At 34.7% G+C, this 23,588-nt stretch overlaps 3 protein-coding genes and 1 pseudogene across 3 annotated transcripts in view; 3 read left to right on the plus strand and 1 right to left on the minus strand.

Moving 5' to 3' along the window:
* The first annotated feature begins 295 nt into the window (after positions 1 to 295).
* LOC128185689 (uncharacterized) lies at positions 296 to 2,137 on the plus strand. Its single transcript, XM_052855317.1, has 2 exons — positions 296 to 724; positions 1,089 to 2,137. Exon 2 carries the CDS (start codon positions 1,150 to 1,152, stop codon positions 2,131 to 2,133), a length of 984 nt encoding a protein of 327 aa, XP_052711277.1. The 5' UTR covers positions 296 to 724; positions 1,089 to 1,149; the 3' UTR covers positions 2,134 to 2,137.
* A 1,325-nt stretch (positions 2,138 to 3,462) lies between these two features.
* On the minus strand, positions 3,463 to 4,804 carry LOC128182765 (uncharacterized; annotated as a pseudogene).
* Positions 4,805 to 8,308: 3,504 nt separating this feature from the next.
* Positions 8,309 to 9,982, plus strand: LOC128185156 (uncharacterized). The gene has a single exon (XM_052854827.1). The coding sequence runs from the start codon at positions 8,309 to 8,311 to the stop codon at positions 9,980 to 9,982; it is 1,674 nt and encodes a 557-aa protein (XP_052710787.1).
* A 7,502-nt stretch (positions 9,983 to 17,484) lies between these two features.
* LOC128184443 (phenolphthiocerol/phthiocerol polyketide synthase subunit C-like) overlaps positions 17,485 to 23,588 on the plus strand; it is a 54,419-nt gene continuing 48,315 nt past the window's right edge. The window contains exon 1 of the mRNA XM_052853898.1: positions 17,485 to 17,719. Coding sequence (XP_052709858.1) covers positions 17,511 to 17,719 — 209 coding nt within the window. The 5' untranslated portion in view covers positions 17,485 to 17,510. The remainder of the gene's footprint in view (positions 17,720 to 23,588) is intronic.

Consider the following 23,588-nt stretch of genomic DNA (forward strand, 5'->3'; position numbering starts at 1 on the left):
TGTCTGTATTTCGTGATTTTCACGTATCAAATCAAACAGAGACTTCGGTAAATCAAACAGTTAACTGTTTACCTGCGCAAATTAAGCAAAATATGATGTATCAAAAAAGTACTGAAATGCAATTCATTCTATCGGTAATTCGGCATTATCTTTTGCGTAATGGTAGCTATATATAGATTAATGCAATAGGTTTTGTTGAGATGCTCGGCATTTTCTTGAGTTTATTCAGTTTAAATAGAGTTTGATATTGCTGACGGAAATATGTAGGTATATTCCGGATTTTCGTAATGTTTGCTTGTAAGAGTTATCGTTCCTGCGGGAAGGTATATAAACTTCCGGTTAGGTTACGAAGCGAAGAAAAACATGGGAAAATATTATTGTTGTGTTACAAAATGTAACAATTTTAGTGACAGGGTTGGTTCATTCGGAAGACATGTAACTTTACATAAACTTCCTAAAGAAGTGTACACAAGACGTGCGTGGATTCTTTTGATCAGTAGAAAAAACATGAAGCCAAGTAGTTATACTCGTGTGTGTTCAGATCACTTCAAAGACGGCGTCGGGCCAACTTCCCAAGACAGAAATACCGAGCGAAAACTTGCCTCGAAAACAAAAAAAAGGTACTCGTAAGAAGGGATCCACCCAAGAGAATATGCAGGGACCCAGAACGTGCAGACAGTTCGATTAATACTACAGACAAAGCAGGGATATTGAAACACCATTCGTGAGTACTACACTGTACATGTAGCATTCAGTTGCTATCTAATACTGTGAACAAATAATGGATTCATAGATTGACAACCATAATCATTATGATGTATGAGAAACATAAACACATATTTATTGTTTATATGAAGTGGTTATCAGGTTATCAGCAACTATTTTAGTTAATAGTATGGAGCTCATGCACCACCCCCTTCCCTTCTTAATTTATTAATTATAGTGAGTTGTTTTACATTTAGAAGAATGTTTATTGTATCAGAATACCTCCTGGATGTGTTTTATTTGATGGGACATATATTGTGATTTTTTTAGCTGACCCAGTTTATGGACTGAACTGCTGAAACTGTTTTATATTAAATTTGTAGGTACTCTGCTAGTGAATTGGTTGATTTGACAGCACATGAAGAACCCAGTGGATCAGGAAATATGTCTAAAGAGACCCAAACCTTTTCACAATCCCTAGTTTCTGTTAGAATAGATACTAACCTACCGGAGATAATGATTGAGTCCATTCAACATTCTAATGAGTTGATGATGTTTTACACAGGAATGACTGACAGTGATACTTTTTTCGCTGTATTTAATTCGCTAATGGAACAAGGAGCAGACAAGCTGTCAACAGAGGTTTTGGGAACAATGAATAACAATAAATTAGGTCGTAAAAGAAAACGGAGAAGGGTAGATGAATTTTTATTAGTTATGATGAGACTTAGATTAGGATTATTGTTGAAAGATCTTGAATTCCGTTTTAAACTGTCTTCAAGTGCTGTGTCAAAAATTTTCAATTCCTGGATACTTTTTATGTATGAGTGCATGCAATCTCTTGTTTTTTTGCAGGAGCTTGACGTTTTGAAGCTACATGTTCCTAAATGTTTCACAAATTTTTCAAACACACGTGTAGTTTTAGACTGCACTGAGATTTTCATCCAAAGTCCATCTTCTTTAGAAAACAAATCTCTGACTTTTTCTAATTACAAATCACACAACACATTCAAAGCATTGGTTGGATTTAGTATGACAGGGGTTGTATTTTTTTTTTCAAAACTCTGGCCAGGATCAGCGTCTGATGTTGAAATTACTAGAAATTCTGGTTTGATACATTTTCTTAAGAAAGGAGATGCAGTCATGGTTAACAAAGGTTTCATTCATATAGCTAATGATTTGAAATGTAAAGGTGTTAAACTTCATTGTCCGCCTTTTAAATCAGAACTCCAGTTTAGTAGGAGTGAAGTAGAAACTACCCGTAGAATAGCTTCTGCAAGAATTCATGTAGAACGCAAGATGGAACAGATAAAGAATTTCAGAATTTTACTGGGTATTATGCCTTTAGCAATAAGTGACTTTGCTGACCAAATTATCTTTGTGTGTGCTGCTCTTACCAACCTTCTACCACCCCTGGTGTCTGAATAAATTACTGGTACTTTCTATTGAACATGAAATGTTTTATAAAAAAATCAAATGAATTGTTTTACTTTGATTTTATTTCTTAATCTTACTTAATATGATCAGTATCACATGTGTATATTTTACATATACCGGTACATGTAGCCATTTACCTGGTGTATGATACATGTTTATTCATACATGTACCAGTATGTTGTACATTTGTATAAAAAATATTGTTTTTAATTTTTGATTGATCAACTAAAAGCTGAACACTCATTACTCATCACCTATCCCTATAATTAACCCCTTGCATAAGTCCAGACCCCTTTAAACAGTTTAGAGTTTTCGCTGCGCATGTCTCATCTGTGTGGACAAACACTTTGCTTTGCCATGTTATTCTGTCAGGATGAAGTAATCAAATTTTATGCACTTATTTTAAGCCAGGGGAAAAGTAACATCAAATATACAGGTTTTATAACAGTGTGCTTGTATTTACTTATGAGTAGTGTTCAGCTTTAACAATTTTATACATTTAAAAGTATGGTATATATCTAAGTATTCACTAATATTTACAGAAATACAATGAATAATGTATATGCATTGCATATCTGATGTAATACATATCTTTAAACAATTTATACAAAGAAAACAAGTGCACTTAAACTGTAAACTCTCTTATCGCCAGTTATTAAAGTTTCACTTATGCTTTGTCATTAAGGATGAAAACATGGTTGACAAATGTCAATATTGTTAAATGACACATGATATTACAGGAAATAAAACATTGCATACATGCATAGACTATGATTTATCATTTTACACAAAATGATGTAATTCAAATGCTCATAAAATTTAGTCTTGGTGTTTCAATTTTGGAAAGAGCTCTTCAATATAGAACTTCTCTAGCTTAATTAGTAATGATTCCCAAAAAGAGTTGTCAGATTGGATGGGAATGACTAAAAAGTCTTTGATTGTATAAATAACAAAGTCACATCTCTCCATTTGACATACACCCATTTGACCTTGTACCTGGGTATAATATTTATGACTTTTCTTTAACTGAATTGTATTGGTATCGTCAATATAACAACACAATATTTTATCCTTGCACGCTTCTAAAATAGTACACTGTCTCCATTTAAAAGAACACTTTACTTCCAAAATATATTTATGAGTTTCAAACTTCACTATGCCATCAGGGCTTGCACCTAAGTAAGAGCAATGTGTATACAAAACCAACCCCATATCTTCAACAATGACATTCTGTTTTTTCTTCAATTTCATGTAAGCTTTGTACCTTTTTTTAGCAATGGGTTCTTGCTTTAAAATCCCCCAATGCACAGCACTATTTTCTAAAGGTTTGCCCTGACCCAAGAGTCGACATATGATATTTTCCGATTTTGTGGAGTCTTTGTTTGTTTTAATTTCATGAAAATTTGAGGCTGTTATACGAGCTGTTCGTATATTGTTATTGTTAATCATCAATATTGTTATTTGCACATGGGGGAAGAATGTAAAAAATAGCAGCACGTGAGTTATTTCCAAGTTTTGCGCATAATGAGTTTCTAAATTTTATGCTATCTACTTTATAATTCACAGTTTTTTTATTCTTTACAATTTCTCCAAATAATTTGATCTTCTTGAAACTCATGTCTTGCACAGGTTTTGTATCTTTCCTTTTTTTGCTGGGTCGATTCCACTTTCAAGGCTTTGAAGTGCATGGACCATCATCATCTGTCACAGGGCGTCCTTCCGGACAAACAACAGTCCAGCAACATGGGTACATCCCTCACCAAGGCTTCAAATACATAACATAATCATATACATGGATTCATTTTAGATATGAGAGTTTATAACATTTATCAATTTGATTAAATAATGCTATTCACTGAGATATCAACAATTAAATTGAAGTGTTCATTGTTAGAATTATTGTTTTAATAAATGCATGCATAATTAAATAAATGAGAGAAATAATCCATTTATTTCATAATTCTAATTTGGCATATTTATATCGTTTAAGAAAGTGATTTTTATTTAGTTAATACTGGTAATTCATACCCTGCTGGGCACGTGCAACTTGCTTTCTGGACGTGAAAAGGGGGCTTCTTTGTTATTAGGATCCACTGCTCATACACACCCTGCTTCATTGAAGGATAGCATTTTGATCGTATGTAACAATACTCGCTGTCAGGGTTTATTTTATTCATCATAATCTTATGTATGTAGCCCTCTTAAAAAAAAAATTAATCCTCTAATATATTGTCTATAGCACTGCATTTTCTTTGCATCGACAGTCCTGTGGCTACTGTGGATAAAATAATTCTCCACATCTTGAATTTTAAGTTTGGGAAACATATCCGATTTACCTGCCCAACCTGAATGCAGATCCTTTATATCTGGTACATGTACGTCTGAAGTTTGACACGATTGATGTGGAGGTATTTGACTGGGCGTCGTGCACGAACGATCTTTTATAGCCTTCACTACACGTTGGGCGAGTTCCAGCTTGTTGCCACTCACTTTTATGTAATTTACTCGCAGAAATGTTTGTGTTTGAGATTTCTGATAATTAAGTTTATCTTCCACCGTGGTATTGCATGACAACGGCAAGTCTGTGCCTTCATTTCGAAGTGGTTCCATCGCATCGTTTGGAATATCGCGCTATGCAACTCTTTACCGGAAGTTTACATACCGTCCCACAGGAACGATAACTCGTATGAGCGCATACATTACGAAAAGAGGGAATACATGCATATAATAGTGTAAGTTTCCTGTGTTTAATTGTTTACAATTTCTATTTACTTACCATATTTGAGTGTTAAGCTTCGAATTATAAGATATGTACAGAAATTTGCTCACAATTCTATGTTTGTACACAGATCTTATAAACTAAAGATTAAAAAAGCAAAAAAAAATGTCAATATTTATTAAGAAAATTTTCAAAGTTTGTTCTTCCAGAAACCAATTTCACAACTTATTGTAAACTTAACCTTTTTTCTTCATTATTACTCGTGTGATCCCTGACTGTGTTTGTGTACATTTGTATGAACTGATTTTGAACCTCAAATACCATTGAACTGGTCTTGAGTGAATAAAAGAATTGAAAATCTTAGGCCATTCTTTTTTTCCATTTTAAATGCTGAATAGGAAATACCAAGTTAAAATTCTTAAGCTGAAAGTAATAAACTCAAGTGAACAATTGAAATATGACTCAAACCTGGGCGAACTGTGAGCTCTGTATCTTGCTTATAATTCTACGATTGACGCTGAAATTTTGGTTGACATTAGATATTCTCTATGAATTAGAGTATGTTAAATACTTGTACAAACAAAATAAAATTATGATATTCTGTATATACCTACTCTCTGGGGCCCCCTCTTTATACAATAAATAATGTGAAATCTACATCAAGTTTGATAGTTTTTCAGACACGAGTAAATAAAAACGACATCTTTAAAACAGTTTCCATAGTTCTGACACATTTCTGTTGCGGGGATAAAGTAATTATTGCATTCCTAAGAAAATATCACAGCGGAAAATTATCCAGGTTTGTACGCGAGGTAAATAACAGTCATTTAATTATAATGGAGAAGAAAAATTTAATTTTTGAATGATTTTAATTTGAGGAATTGAGCACATTGAGGTACAATTTTCTTCTTCACATCTACTGGCACTGTACCAGTTATCGGCTAAAATTTAACGTTTTCTTTTCGTAATTCCTTATTTCTTGATATTTTTGGATAAAACTTGACATACTTTAAAAAGTGCACTCCTTATTTATCAATCTGTTAGTTTATATCATTATTTAGAACCCAAAACACCTTGTTTTGTGCTTTTAAGCACGCCCCGAATTTGCCGAGATTTTACTATTTACTGTACCAGTTATCGGCTTCGTGATAATAACATAGTAAAAATCCGTGTTCGTGTTGATTTTATACTCTGCTAAATGTAGTTTGAATTATGCCCCTTGTGAGGTCAGACTAAAGTATTCGGGGTCGTGATACATTATAAACAACTCATAAAATAATTTGTTTATTATCATACGGTAATACACCAAATTGTATACTATTCAATACATAATTGTGCAATCAGACGTTCAATTGCGCTACGAATCTCTCCAATATTCGTGAATTCCTTTTGTTTATACATGTTAAATGTATTGATTTTATATGTCAAATCAAAGAAGGGATATAATAACGTATCACAAAGAGGTAATATTCTATTTTTAACTTATTACGTCACTTCCCCCACTGCTGAAAGTGCAAAGATATAAAATCAGCGGTAAACAATGATCCTTTAAGCTCATGTATAAAACATATTCAAGAAATTTTTCAAGCAAACTTACTTTTCTTTATTCGAAAAAGACGACTGAATTAGAAAATCTTGGATTGTCGCGTGCTATAAACCCGAACTCTCAGTTTAGCCGATAACTGGTCTTAGCCGATAACTGGTACAGTACCAGTATACATGTAGGATTCTTTAAATAAAAAACAATAACTATTATATTTTTTAAGGTCACCTGAGTCACTCATGTGACCTAATGCAATTGGTCTTCGTCCGTCGTCGTGCGTCGTGCGTCGTACGTTATCAATTTTACATTTTTAATTTCTTCTTGACAACTACCAGGCCAATCGTTACCATTTTTGGTGTAAGGCATCTCTATGGTAAGAAGAATCTAAATTGTGAAATTTATGGCTCTACCACCCTGGGGTGCTACGGGCGGGGCCAAATATGCAAAAAAAAGCCAAATTTTCAAAAATCTTCTTCTCTACTTCCACACATGTGAGGAAAAAACTGAATGCATGGTTATGATGTCCTTGAGGCCCTCTACCAAAATTGTGAAATTTATGGCCCCTGGGTCAGGGGTTCTAGCTCTAGGGTGGGGCCAATATGGCCATATAGTAAAAATGTATTCAATCTTAGAAAATCTTCTTCTCTACTACCATATATATTTGTTAAAAGCTAAATGCATGATTATGATGTCCATGAAGCCCTCTTCCTAAATTGTGAAATGCATGACCCCTGGGTCAGGGGTTCAGGCTCTAGGGTGGGGGCAATATGGCCATATAGAAAAATGTATTAAATCTTAGAAAATCTTCTTCTCTACTCCCATATATATTTGTTAAATACCTAATGTATGATTATGATGTCCATGAAGCCCTCTACCTAAATTGTGAAATTCATGACCCCTGGGTCAGGGGTTCAGGCTCTAGGGTGGGGCCGATATGGCCAAATAGTAAAAATGTATTAAATCTTAGAAAATCTTCTTCTCTACTTCCATATATATTAGTTAAACACTAAATGCATGGTTATGATGTTCATGAAGCCCTCTACCTTAACTGTGAAATTCATGACCCCTCGGTCAGGAATTCAGGCTCTAGGGTGGGGCCGATATGGCCAAATAGTAAAAATGTATTAAATCTTAGAAAATCTTCTTCTCTACTCCCATATATATTTGTTAAAAACTAAATGCATGATTATGATGTCCATGAAGCCCTCTACCTAAATTGTGAAATTCATGACCCCTTTGTTAGGTGTTCATGCTCTAGGGTGGGGCCAATATGGCCATATAGTAAAAATGATTTAAATCTTTAAAATCTTCTTCTCTACTCCCACAGATGTGGGCAAAAAACTGAATGCATGGTTATGATATCCACAATCTCCTTTACCTAAATTGTGAAATTCATGGCCCCTGGGTCAGGGGTTCAAGACATTGTTAGATAATGTATTTAGTGCCACCCTGTATATTGTGCACAAGTAGTGCTTACGTCATTAGTTGTAGAGTTTTGAATAAACACATAAAACCTAACATGGTGTCAGAAGCTGGCGTATTCGAAGCCACAATTTCCACAAACAGAAGCAAGACAACACCCATCGAGTGATTATTTCGTCGAAAGAGCTTCATATCTACCTCAGGCTAAAGTGGTAACGTTGCATATTTACCCAACGACACTGAAATTTCGCTTTAAAGTTTGTCACGCTGGTGAGCACGTTTTCTACGGCGGCCATTTGCAATCAGATTTGAACTTATTTATTTATCAGAAAAGTCTGAGAGTTTGACAACATTTTATGTTAGTGTGCATCAGAAATACAATATCAACTGCATAATAGTGTATTGACAGCAGTATTTGCATTTTTATACCGAACAATCGATTCTGGGAAAAAACTACGGTGTGCAGTTGGTGACATTTCAAAATGTCTGTAGTGCGAAGTGAATTACCGATTCCTTTACCTATGAATGTGAAGGGAGACCTCAAAGGGAACTGGAAATTCTTTAAATCACAATGGATGAATTATGAAATAGCCACAGGCCTGGACAAGAAACATGTTGCAATCAGGATAGCAACATTATTAACAGTCATTGGCAAAGATTGTTATCATATTTATGAGAACTTAAACCTCACGGAAGAAGAGAGACAGGATATAGCAGCAGTTATAGAAGCACTTCAAAAACACTTTACACCAAAGACAAATGTTATCTATGAAAGATATATCTTCAATACAAGTGATCAACTGCCCAATGAAACACTAAATGACTACATCTGCAGGCTGAGAGAACTCGCGAAGTCGTGCGAATTTCGAAACATGACTGATGATATGATACGTGATCGTCTAGTGTTAGGGACCAAAGACACAGCATCAAGAGGCAGAATGTTAAGAGAAGCCGACTTAACACTGGACAAAGCTTTAACAATGTGTTTGACAAGCGAAAGAACTTCATCACAGCTGCAGAAGTTAGAACACAACACCAGTCATACAGCCAGTTCAGAACTAGCAGAAGTGAAATACGTCAGTTCAAAAGGAGACAAAACCTATAAACCCAGAGGAAAACATCCATTCAAAGGTCAAGGGAAGAAACAGCAGAAGACTGTACAGCCAAAGAACAGTGCAATGGTTATTAAGTGCAAGTACTGTGGAGGCACACATCCACGAGACAGAGACAAATGCCCAGCTTTCGGACATACATGCTGGAAATGTAAGAAGAAGAATCACTTTCCAAAAGTTTGTAAACAGACTACTGTGAACAGTATCCAAGAGGAAGACACAAATGACTCGGACTCTGATTCTCTATATGCTGTGAATTCTTCGTCTGGAAAACAGTGGTTCGTAAAAATCCACATGAGTGCTAGTGGAAACAGTTCTAATGTTACCTGTCAATTGGATAGTGGGTCTACCTGCAACGTAATAAACTTTAGGCAGTACGCTCAAATCATGCAAACAGGCGACCCCCCACTGAAACCTACCGAGAAGACACTAAAGCTCTACGGAGGGAAATCGAAACTCATTCCTCTTGGCATTGCAACCTTGAAATGCCGGGTGATCCAGTCTGGAAAAACAGAAAATCTTGACTTTTATGTAGTCGAGATGGACCAGACACCTATCCTCTCAGCAGAAGCTTGTGAAAAACTTGGATTACTGACTGTCAATGTAGTTCACAAGCTGACAACTACGTCATCACAATTTAAGCCATTGTCCAAGGAACAAATTCTTGATGAGTTCAAGGATGTATTTGAAGGACTCGGTGAGTTTAAAGGCGAGTACCACATTGAACTTGACCCAACAGTGAAGCCAGTACAGAGACAGCCAAGAAGGGTACCACAAGCTCTTAAGGGAGAAATTAAGGAAAAAATTGAATCTCTAGTCAAAAGAGGTGTTCTCAAGAAAGTGTCATCACCTACAGATTGGATTAGTAACATGGTTGCTGTCAAAAAGCCTGGTAAACTGAGACTGTGCATCGACCCCAAAGACTTAAACTCTGCTATTAAAAGACCACATTACCAAATGCCAACTGTAGATGATATTCTACCTAAGATATCAAAGGCCAAAGTGTTCACTGTGATGGATGCTAAAGAGGTTTCTGGCACGTGAAGCTGGACAAGGAATCCAGTCTACTCACCACATTCTGGACTCCATTTGGAAGATACCGCTGGACACGTTTACCATTTGGACTCTCATCAGCACCAGAGGAGTTCCAACGAAAGCAGCATGAAGTATTAGAGGGCCTTCAACATACAGAGGTCATTATGGATGATATCTTGGTCTACGGATCTGGTGAGACTATGGACGATGCAATTAGGGATCATGATTTTCACCTACAAGCGCTTCTTCAAAGAGCACGTGAAGTAGGTCTGAAACTCAACAAGGAGAAGTTAAAACTGCGACTCACTTCTGTCAAGTATATGGGTCAGATACTTACCTCTGAAGGAATGTGCCCTGATCCAGATAAGGTGAAAGCTGTTGTCGAGATGCCACGACCCAAGAATGTTAAAGATGTTCAGAGACTTATTGGACATGTGACTTACCTATCCAAATACTTACCACACTTATCTGAAACTTGTGAACCTCTACGCAGACTTACCGTTAAAGATACCTTATGGCACTGGGAGTCACAACAAGAAAATGCATTTAAAGCAACAAAGCAAATAGTCAGCACTGAACCAGTGTTAAAGTACTATGACGTGAATGAGGAAGTGACTATTCAATGTGATGCATCTGAAGTTGGTTTAGGTGCAACTCTAATGCAGCAAGGGCAACCAGTTGCGTATGCGTCCAGAGCGTTATCTCAGACTGAACAACGCTATGCCCAAATTGAGAAAGAATGTTTGGCAATAGTGTTTGCATGTGAGCATTTCGATCAATACATCTATGGCAGAGACCTTGTGACAGTCCAGTCTGATCACAAGCCCTTGGAGACAATTTTCAAGAAATCCTTATTAGCAGCTCCAAAACGTCTTCAAAGGATGCTACTTCGTCTCCAGAAGTACAATCTACGAGTAACATACACCAAGGGAAGCGAACTTTACATAGCAGACACTCTGTCCAGAGCCTTTGTGACAGATACTGAATACATTTTCAATGCATTTTTGCAAGAAATCTCACAGATTAATCAAAGTGAATGGATTCCAAAGATCAGCCATGCAAGATTTCAGCAGATCAGAGAGATGACTAACAGTGATCCAGTACTACAAACACTCAAGACTGTCATACTTACCGGCTGGAATGACCGTCAAGAAGATGTCCCAGTAGCAGTCAGAGACTATTGGAACATACGTGATGAGTTATCGGCTCAGGATGGATTGATCTATAAGAGCAACAGAGTCGTGATACCAAAAGTTCTTCGCCCTGAGATGCTCAGTAGAATTCATTCAAGTCACCTTGGAACTGAAGCATGTTTAAGGAAGGCAAGAGATGCAGTTTTTTGGCCTAATATGTCAGCTGAGCTACGCGACTTCATATCAAAGTGCAGCACTTGCAACAAAATGCAGGACCAACAATCAAAGCAGCCTCTTATCACACATGATGTACCAAAAATACCATGGACAAAGTTAGGAGTTGATATCTTCACTTACCAAAACCAAGACTATCTAGTTACTGTGGACTATTTTAGTGATTTCTTTGAGCTAGATATCCTAACAGACACATCAGCAATGACCGTAATAGATTGTCTCAAGCAACAGTTTGCTCGCCATGGGATTCCGGATACCGTTATTTCTGATAATGGACCTCAGTTTAAATCTGCAGACTTTCACACCTTTGCTTGTGATTGGGAATTTGAACATTCTACTTCATCACCGTATCACAGCCAATCTAATGGCAAGGCGGAATCTGCTGTGAAAATTGCAAAGAAATTAGTGAAGAAGTGTATTTCTAGCAAGACTGATATCTGGAAAGCAATTCTAGATTGGCGAAACACTCCTACAAAGGATATGAATTGTAGTCCCGCCCAAAGACTGATGTCTAGGAGGACAAGACATTCCTTACCAACAGCCGCTGCTCTACTTGAACCAAATATCAGCACAAATACCCATGAAAAGATCATGCGTAAGAGACAACTTTCAAAACAGCAGTATGACAAACACACTAAGGACCTTCCAGAACTACAGATTGGACAAAACGTTCGAATAAAGAAACACCCGAATGATAAATACTGGCAGTTTGGAACATGTACCCAGTCTCTCGGGAACAGGTCATACCTCATCGACTTAGATGGAAAGTCATACCGCAGAAACAGAAGAGAGATTCGACCAACCAAGGAGGCTCATGATGCAGAAAAAACAGATCCTTTACCCTACAAACCGGAGGATGATCCACTCATGTTTACAAATGAACCTCCCCAGTACGAGAGTGTGAAGCAGCCTATTGCTCCAGAACCACAAACCGCATTGGGATCTTCTAGAGAGACTATCACATCTCCCGCAAGTGACAATAATTGTGCAGTGAATGCTTCAACTAAATTGCGTGGCAGCTCAAGAATTGCCAGATTACCATCAAAGTTCAAGGACTTCATTATGAATTAAGATACATACAAACAGTATGAACTTTTAATTGAAATGTGCATTTTTTTTTCTTTCGTTTTAAAGAAAGGGGGATGTTAGATAATGTATTTAGTGCCACCCTGTATATTGTGCACAAGTAGTGCTTACGTCGTTAGTTGTAGAGTTTTGAATAAACACATTAAACCTAACAGACATGAGGGGGGGGGGGGGGGCAATATGGCAATAAAGTGTTAATGCATATAATATTTAAAAATCTTCTCTATTCTCACACATCTGTATAAAAAAACGACTAATAATTATGTTTACCAGGAAGTCCTCTACTGAAATTTTAATTTTCATGTCGCCTGGGGTATGGGTGTATGGGTTTTGACTCTAGAGCAGGGCCAAAATGGATGTATAGATGTTAATGCATATAACGTTAAAAAATTATCTCCTTTACTCCCACACACCTGAAAGGGAAACTGAATTCATTATTTTGTAAACCAGATCTTTTAGTTTTTCACCAAAATTATAGGTTTCACAGTTCTGTTTTAATTAAATGTGGTTGTCATTACAAATTCATAATTTTTCTACTCCAGTATGAAACCTAATTAATAAGATGCATATATGAGACTCCATGACAAGTTAGTGCATTGGATATATGCTACTCAGGTGACCGTTAAGGCCAATTGGCCTCTTGTTTTTAAGATACAATAACTAGTAAGTAGTTGATAAAACAAAATGTACCTATATGCTCTGATATATTTTGATAGCTTTACAACGTGGGAGGGGGGGACCAGAACGAAAATATAGGGAATTGGAAGTGTACCCCTACCAAATGTTTAGTCTTATATCTTGCGTAGGAGTTTCTTATTCTGGTGAAAAATAGTATTTTATGAACGTACAATGTCAAAGATTACGTGTATGCAAAATTAAGTGTAAAATTCGAATACTTTTCAATATTTATATTTTGTTATTCTACCGAGGGACCATATGGCACAATATCTTTTGAACGCTCATTGTTGTTCAGGTGAGCGATGTGGCCCCATGGGCCTCTTGTGTAATATTTGCTTTCTGCGCATAGTGATTAACAGCGTTCACGACCGCATGCGGGTAGACTTCCAGCTCGGAGGCTTTCACACCTCTAGAAATTAAGCCCCGCCCTTACCATCCGGTAAAAATGTTCGGCCTTTAAAATGAGTTTTCTTTTTTTTTTATCTTAATTTACTGAAACCAGTATATTGGTATATGTATCATAGCAAGTAAATACCTTCTTTCTATCTTCTATATTCTCTCTCTCTCTCTCTCTCTCTCTCTCTCTCTCTCTCTCTCTGTCCATGCTCTCTCTCTCTCTCTCTCTCTCTCTCTCTCTCTCTCTCTCTCTCTCTCATGCTAACATACAAATATTTTAGTATTTGAATAAAGTACCACCGGTAACATGTATAGTAATGTTGACAGCAGCTAAATGTACATCTTGGCATAAAAAAAATATTTCTAAATGCGGGATAATGGCCATGGATTCAAATCATTTTAAGTTCGTTATTGAATGATTGTCTTAATAATTCTTAATGAATGAAAGTCAACGCTAAAAAGTATTTTTTATATCGACGATGTACTGTCTCCTTCTTTGTGTATGTCTACCGATAACAATCTTGTCTGTCTGAGAACAACGGAAAAATCAGAACTAACAGAAAAAGGCGCAGACTATACACACGACCGGCTGACTGCGTCAATGTGTGAAAACTGACCACCTGTGTATATGTGTTGTAGCCTCGGTATAAACAAATGTAAACGTCGGGAAAATACACTGTTAAAACAAAAATCTGAATTTTTACTTTTGATTATAAAAAACATAACGGTTGCCGGGTTCCTTAGGATCATAATTATTTAGAATCTGTCTTAAAAGATTATTTTTATTTACTTACAATTAGGACTACTTGCATGTATTGCTTACAAAGGTGGGATGGATTTATTATATCCATTCAATAGTTATTACACACCGAGGTCAAAATTAAACAAAAATGCATTAATTTTATTAACATAATATTAATGCTTAACATGAATCGTTTCGACATAGCACAGTACTGCAAGGGGTATCAATTTGCAAGTGGATGAAGAAAAAAGGGAGATGTATTATTCGTACTACTTTAGATTTTTCGACTTAAAGTTTGCAGATTTTTTTTAAACCCGGGAGTTATTTGGCAAAGATAAACTTGAGATAAAAGAAAAATAATCAGTATGTAAAAGAAGCAGATTAATAGACAATCATTTTTTTTTACCCCAATCGATTTCTGATTAATCTCTCTCTCTCTCTCTCTCTCTCTCTCTCTCTCTCTCTCTCTCTCTCTCTTATGAATTTTCTAGTGCTAAAAATTGAGGCCCGGAGTCAGAAGGGAATAAGCACGTTAAAATCCCCTTACGGTATCACATCCGCCAGTTCCAGCACATAATTTATCATGAACATTTCTACGACTACATATGATACCAATACAATACAGTAAGAAAGTGATATACATGTACATGTAATATCTCTCTCTCTCTCTCTCTCTCTCTGTTTAAAATGTAAAATGCATTCTGCAGTATATGTTTTTTTGTAAAATTAAATCCCAACATTTGCAATGTATTTTTAAATGTTTTAATCAAAAGAAATCAACATTTGACCTAGAAACTCGCACGCTTTCTTCAAAATATACCGGAGTAATCAAGCGCGCAGTCATGATTCATGGACATGTGTACACGAACAAGCATGAATATATTTTGTGGATTTAGTGTTTGATTGACTGTTTTTCAGTGGGTTAAAGACAGCTCATGAGACACAGAGAATTAACAACCCGATCATTTAAACGAGGGCGTGTCGTATATCATCAATAAGGAATGATAATGTACCTTGCTGGTTGGGGGGGGGGGGGTATTTTCCAATGACTGGCAGAATAAACATAATGACATGCACTTTTTTGATAATCAGATTCAAGATGTAAATTCAGAATTTTCACTTAATAGCTAGGGACATTATCATAATGTTGTGATCGTAACATTTAATAACAATAGACGTTTATAAATATAACATACTAAATACATTTAACGACATGTTTCATTCTTCTGTCAAGTTGTATCTATGCATAATGTTAAATAAATGCTATATACAGCATAATTAAAATAAATATTGAAGAAAAAAATTAATACTGCAGTGGGATACAGTGATGGTCAGTGCCCGGTACAATGGCGTACAGTGGGGTACAGTGCTGGTCAGTGCCCTGTACTTAGCCAACATTTTGAAAAATACAGGTAAAATTGTGTTGGCTAAGTGGGAATGGGGTGCAGGTGGAGAACAAAAGAATTTAATTACAGGTAAGCTATAGTCTGTTTTCCGATAAAAGTAGGAGAAATAAAATATTTGTTAGCCTACAGAAGAATAAATATGAATTGACCTTCTGTCTTAGTACTTTATAAAATTCATTCAGATTAAAAATTAACTGTTACATAGTTCCCTATTATTTTTGTTAGCCTACAGAGGAATAAATATGAATTGAGCTTCTGTCATAGTACTTTATATAATTCATTCAGATGAAAATAAAACTTTTAAAAAATTAACTGTTACATATTCCCATATAATTTATGCCATTAATTAAGGTATAAATATCATGGTTTGTCTATTTTCATCATTTATTGAGATAATTATATCAGCTGCCTTAATTTAAACTTGGCCTTGAAAAATGTAATAAGAAGTTTTAGGTTTTACCGAAATTTCACTCAGTATAAGAGCTTTAATTTTCTTTGTAGTAGCATTTGTTTCATTTCATTGTATGTGTAGGCAACATTGTCCATTTACTAAAGACTAAGCAGGTGTAAAAAGAAAACACTTGTTTAAAAAAAAATATATTCGTTTTTATAGGATATCAATCATAAAATAGCTATCGATCTTATGTTGATATTCTTAATATATGAGAACAAAACCATTTTCAGTAATATGTTTAGCGACATCCATAGCTTTAATAAAACCGACGGACTAGCGAACTTGGCAAAGATTGATAAGTCATGTTTGAGAAATCTCTTGATTTTTTAACATTTATAAAGACTCTTAAATCAAATTGAGCCCATGGGTGGTATGAAAGGTTGTCTTTAGCTTTGATCGATCTATTGGTACTCTCTACTCTGAATAAACGTCCGAAGAAATTTTGAGAATTATAAAAAATGAATATGTTATAATTAATGTAAGACGACACGTTCCTCGATCATCTTTTTTGTATCTCCTCGTAATAAAAAGTTCAAATAAAAATTATTGTTTTTATAATTATTTCTAAATGATTAAAATTATCTTTTATTTTATAACATCCCTAGGTGGCCGGGTGGTTATAGTCGAGACCGCTCACTGCCAAGAGCATAGGTTTTTGAGGTCGTGAGTTCAAAGCCTAACCCCGGCCAAGAAAGAGTTACACTATGGTGTTTCACTTTACTGTATATCTATTTACTTTTATATCTGGAATTTAAGTATATTTTTGAAAAGATTATTTAGGAAATTACATACTGTAGTATTTTGCAGAAATGCCTGGTAAGGTATCCTAATATTTTCCAAGAAATCTTGTCAAAGTAGTAGTAAACCATTAACAAATTCCTGGAAAAAGTTACATAAAATTGAGGAACGTGTCGTCCGACCTTAAAGGGTGGTTTACCCCTATATGTATGTATTTAAATATTATAAGATAGTAATAGTAAAACAGACCGAAACAATACGTATTTTCGACTAGAAATAGAAAAGCCCTAATTGCAGTGGTTTTGTAGTTATTTGCATTTTTTTTATCATTCATAATAAGTTCTTTAAATGTTAACAAAATTGACGGTGGTTACTGGTTGGTTTAAAAATGCATCGGAATTTCTAACACCCACTACATAAGATCTACATAAATAAAAATGCATAAATAATTCCATATCTAACTTTGGGTTTTGGAGGCGTGGAAAATATTCATATATATTTGAGCTAATAGCCAATCAGATTGTTATTAATCAAATATCATTTCAAGTAGAAAAATATACTTAAGAGGCCCCCAATGTTAAATCAAAGTTAATCACTGTGGCAAAACAATGACATATCCAGAAAAGTTTGTTACGTTTCATTTTTCTGTTTTCAACTTAAAACGAAAGCAATGAACGAAGACAATGATATAGCAATTGTAGGCATTGGTTGTATGTTTCCTGGCGCTGACAACGTAGACGAATTCTGGCAAGTTTTGATTAATGGAGAAGATCATGTTCGAGAGATCCCACCAGAAAGATTCACTGTAGAAGCTTTTTACGACCCGGACCCTGATCATCCTCATAAAACATACGTAAAGAAAGCCGGTCTCATAAAAAAGTAAGTTAATTTAATTTAAGAAGTATTTTATTCAAGTTTATAAATACATTAAAATGGATTGAACAGCAGGCACAATGCCTATTTATGTTCTCTCTTGTAGTCAAGGTATAATATGAGTAATTATATAATTTTATATAGATATATATATACATAAATATTGCAATGGAATTTTGTATGATAGATTAATATATAATTATAAAAAGCATTGGAAGGAGGTACAGTGCAAAAAAAATAAACAAAACAAATAGCTTATGATAGGAAAATAAAAAAAAAAATAGAAAAATAATGGTTAATTGCTAAGGTTGAAAATAAAAAAGTATATGTAGTGTAGAGAAAAAATGAGAAAGAAAAGAAAAAAACATGTAATAAAAACAAAACAAAAAATAATAACAGAGTAGAAAAAATGGAAAGTTTGGGGAGATGGGGTGGGAGGGGGAGGGGGAGAACAAATAAGCAATAAAAATGAAAAGAAAGGAGTGTAAGAAAAGTAAGTTCGTTCTTTTCTGAAAATGTTCGGATCTATTCGTAACATTATCTTATCTAAACGAATTTTAAGATTGTCTTTAGGTTGTTTTTTTCTGTTTCGATTATGGTGCAATAACCAACTATGTTGCGCGTTTGGTATGCAATGAAAGTCCGCGACATATTTATTCAGTTCCACATCTTAAAACGCTAGATATGTTAAGAATTTCAATCATCATTGCAAAATGTGGTACCTAATGTTAACAGTAACAAATATGTAACCTTTTAAACAAACTTAAATGGCAGATCCAAACACCCAGCAAATCAATTTGCAGTGAATCCACACACCGCCCACATTCCCGAGTTGATATGCAGAATTAGCTTCCAGCGATGCATCCGCTGCCCCTGCGGCTGTAATATCGACATGTTCTCTCGTCAGAATTTAGGTCAAATGGATTTTTAACAATTGTGTCTTTAAATTTAACCAAGGTATTTGCAATGATATAAACAAGCGTTTTAACAAATATGATCGATACACTTATCTAGGTCAAATGAAGCAAAGGAGTACCGTATAATGGGTAATTTTTACTGCAGTGATTTTTTACGAATTTATCTTAAAATAGGGCGATTTGAATTTTTAGGCGTAATTTATTTTACGAATTGTACATGTCTGTAAAAATTAAAATCATCTCTGGTAAATATCTAGGGTATAAGGGGGGGGGGGGGGTCACCGTGTCTTTGTTTCTTTCTAAGCGATCCATTTGGATTTGGCATTGTAGATACTGGTTTAAAATAGCTTCGTATTCCCGTCATACCTATTGACTGAGTAATTGAAAGCTAGCAACTAACGTGGTTTTAAAAAAAAATACTCAAGACTTAATATAAAGAGCTGAACTGTTATCACCACATGACCATAAACGCTCAAATAAACCTACATGTACATGAGCTGAAGGTCATGAACATTACTCTCATACGTACGATGTAGAACATTTACGTGCGATGTTGTAATTTTTCACTTCTGTGAAAATTTACGTGTTTAATTTTTACGGATTTATAAAACTCGTAAAAATTAGTAAAAATTAGCAGCACGTAAAAAATACCTGTTATACGGTAGTATTTGTTTGACATCAGTTTTTGTCTATATTGATTTTAATAACATAAGATTTACATGAGTACGTATTTTAAATTGGTAAACACTTTATTACACTCTATTCTGTTTAAGTTATCGTTTTCGCCACATGTTGCATTAATTTTGACATTTGTTAATTTTTAAAAAAAGTTTTCGCGGTAAATAATGTTGCATTGCAATCGATATGAAAAGTATACCATCCGGGATAAAAGTGTTTAGAATATGTGCGAGTAGTTTCGATAATTTCTCAACATATAATAAATGTCAAATTTTATCCTTTTTAAATTCCCATAAGAAATGTATTTTCGTACCGTACAGTTCACAAAACGAACCGTGCCGTTCACAAAGGGAATCATTTTGTTCGCAAATCGAACTGTACCGTGCAAAAAGCGTGCAAAATAATTTATGCAAGACCCGCCTCAAAAAGGCCAAGAAAGCGTACCGTACCATGCAATAAGGGTGCATCCTTTATATACGGCTCTTTGACCTATTGTCTTTCGATGAATACGGACGGAGATTATCGCTGAAAAGATAAGTTTAATATTTTACTAGACTTTTATAATACGTGATTCGATAACATATACGAAAATTTAACGCTATTATTTTCATTAAAAACAGTTACAAAATGTTTCATTTAATTTCCTTTATTTGACTGTAAATCATATTTTTGGTTTTCGACTTGCATCGCCGATTTCTTAAACATTGTAAAATATTCATGTTCTAACAGTTCGTGGTAAAATGAACCTAGAATTTGTGTGTTGAATATAATACTTAAAGTGTTATCACTTGACTTTATTATTTCGCTTTAGGATTCTATAGTCGGTCATTTGAGCGGGATTTTATTTCAGGACTCAAAGTGCTTCGTCTGTCAATCAGTTTTTGGGAGGTGATTTTAATCAACTCTCTATGCAGTCACTCTGGCAAACTGAAAGTGAAACAGTGTTTGGACCTAAGCACAAATCATCACCGCTGACAAGACTTTGTTCTTGAAAATAATACAAAGAAATCAAAGTAATGTATGCTGAAGCATTGTTTTTCAAGGAAACTTATCAATAAACACTTTGAAAATAGTCAGATTTTATAAAATACGAACAACTAAGATATTTTTATAGCCTCATGTGTTCCTGCGCCAGAGTTTAATATAGCCACGTTCAATCTCCGTAAATCTCCGACAAGCAGAAAGGCTCTCTTGCTTGTCGGAGATTAACGGAGACAGCCGAGCGTCTGGTTGAACGAGACTAGAGTTCGATATCAATAGTGCTTGGATCCATATTTTTTTTAGAAATGCTTCGAATACTTATATATAGTTTGAAATCTATCTTTAAATATTACACAACATGATTCATATAAAGATTCTCGGAATTCTTGTCGAAAAAGTCTAACATTCATATAATAAAAAAGGGCGTAATTCAAATACAGACTAGAAACTAATTGCCATGCAAGATAAGTTGATTTCAAAATAAATGATAATCGATAAAATCAACTCCCGTCAGTACTTCAGTACTTTGATTAGTATAACGGTACAGATCACGCCATGCGCCGAGTGCAACTTGGCTCCTCCTACGTAGCTAAAAGAAAATTATGGTGGCATATCAGCATAGCATATTACGTCAAGTCGAGATAACTATCTCGTCAAGTCAAGATAACTTTCTTGTTTCTCAACAAACTCCGACTTCTATTTTGTCTAGTCAACATAAGCTATTACACTTTGTTGCGATGACTATCTCGGCAAGATGAGATAACATATCTTGTATCATGACTAAAATTTGTTGCATTTGCAAATGCTGCCATCCACGAAACAATATAATACATGTACATGTATAATAGTTGTATTGTCGTATTTTGAAACGCATTACTCGATCCCCTTACGTTTATAAAAATCAAATAGAATTCTCCAAAATAGGGCCAAAATTATAAGAGGAATTATTTTAATCCTTAGCATACCTCTTTCAATCGCATGTAGTTTAATGTATTTAAGACAGTACAACTTCATAAAAGTGATATAATGAGGCTAGACATATTGTGTTTTAATGAGTTCCAAACCTCTATTATCAAATCTATGTATATAACTTATTTTGTTTTGTGAACGACAGTCTTTGCAAAGGACACAACTTTAAGTCGAGATGCAAGATAAATTATCGAGATAGCTATCCCAACAAAAAAGTCGCTCTTGATCGAAAAACCAAAAAGTTGTCTAAACTTGACGAGATAGTTATTTTAACTTTACGTGATATGCTATGTTGACCCAAAATTATGTGGATGACAGAAATATGCCACCATAGAAAATTATCGAATGAAAACTTTTTTGTTTTAAGGTTTTCTTGAATCCATATTTAATATAGTGTTCATCTTTGAAATTACATTGTATTCAACAATCATTTCACTCCGTCTTCATGATTATTACTAATGTACTGGCGATCAGAGTCTCTTTCCCTCTCTGTAGTATTTTTTGTCCCCCGCCGCAACGCGGAGCGGGGACATAGAAATGCCGGGCGTCCGTCCGTGTGTCCGTTCGTAACACTTTTATGTAAGCGCTCTCATGCCTACAAATCATGACGGATTTTCATTAAATTTAGACCAAATGTTTATACCACGAATACTTTGGTCAAAATCAAAAATCAGCATTGGTCGATACTTTTTGTTGGAGTTATGGGACTTTGACCACAATAATGACTCCGTTTTATCCCAAAATTGACCTTGTAAGCGCTCTCATGCCTACAAATTTTGATGGATTTACATGAAATTCATACCAAATGTTTATACCACTAATACCTTGGTCAAGTTCCTAAATCAGCCTTGGTCGATATTAGTTTACTGCTTGACCGGCGGGGGACCCAGGAATTCTATTGTTGTTACTAGATACATTCTTTATATATTTATCACTTTTAGCATTCATTTGTTCAATACCGGGTATTTTTCTTTGTCCTGTTTACAACAAATATGTAAAAAAAAAAAGGGGGGGGGGGAATGGAATATAAACAGGTCAGTCAGCATTTGTACACCGTCAGCTAAATGGCAAGCATACAGTGAAGAGCAAACACTTGTCCAACAGCATGATATACTGTATATATGATGTATAGGTTAACAGAATAACAAAAACTAATAGTCATATTTTTGACTAAATACAGGCGATCTTAGATAAGAGAAGCGATTACGGGTTACATATAGGTGTAATCTGTGTATACGAACAAGTGCAAAATATTTTAGAATCAATATTTAAATGAATAAAATCCGTGTCAAAAGTTTTTATAACAGTTGATTTCAAAACTCTTAAACTGAAATTCAGTGTTCATCTTATCATTAATTGCGTGTAATTTTACATCGTCTATTCACCAGGGGAAATTGATCGGCAATAGTACTACAGTGTTACGCAAAAAAGAATGATCGTAAGAATATGAATAAAGTAAAAGAAAGATGCTTGTAAAAAAACAACTGGCCGAGAATCAAGACAACGATAAAGGAAACTAAAGAAATATCGGAATAAAGTCGGGGCAATTTTTCATAGCAACTTTAAATGGATTAGAAATATTTAATGACTTCAATTCAAGTACATGTATAGAAATAAAAACTTAACATGCTTGTTAGAATTATCGACCGATCGCTGAATTAACAAAAATATATCGGATTAGAGTCAAACAATCTTTGAATTTATCGTAATAATTACATTAATCTAAATTTAAATACTAATTATAACAGACTAATCAAAATTAAAACTACTTTCCGCTTCCTAGTTTTCAGTTAGTGCACGTTTCACGCAACGTATTAACATTGGAGGAATTGATGTTCATGCCGATTTTAATTAGATTGAAATACATTTGTGATATATTATATAAAAAAAGAAAAAAATGTTTGTCATAATTACATGTACCACCTTGCTGAAGTAGATCGGGCAAAAATAAACAAAAATTTTACATTTTTTATGATTAAATTCTTCAAACCTTAATGAGAAACAGGGGGTTGCAGTAAAAAATGATTTGGCAATGAATTTGTTTTATCTTTTTAACAAAACATAAGTATGCCCACTACAACATATATCATTTTCATGACTACTTTCTTACCTTGCAGTTATAATTTTTTTAACAATTTCAATTTTCTGCAATCATTATTTTATTTGATGGAATTTATTTGCAAATCGAGTTCATTAATTTTGAGAACGAAAACCAATTTCAAAATTGTTTACAACATTGGCTTTTTGACATAGCAATATCATAACTTTATCAATATGTTGCTGAAATCAACACTTCAAATTTTGAAGTTTTTGATTCTTAATCTGAACAA

The sequence above is a fragment of the Crassostrea angulata genome, chromosome 5 (assembly GCF_025612915.1).
Source record: "Crassostrea angulata isolate pt1a10 chromosome 5, ASM2561291v2, whole genome shotgun sequence".
In the NCBI taxonomy this organism is placed as follows: domain Eukaryota; kingdom Metazoa; phylum Mollusca; class Bivalvia; order Ostreida; family Ostreidae; genus Magallana; species Magallana angulata.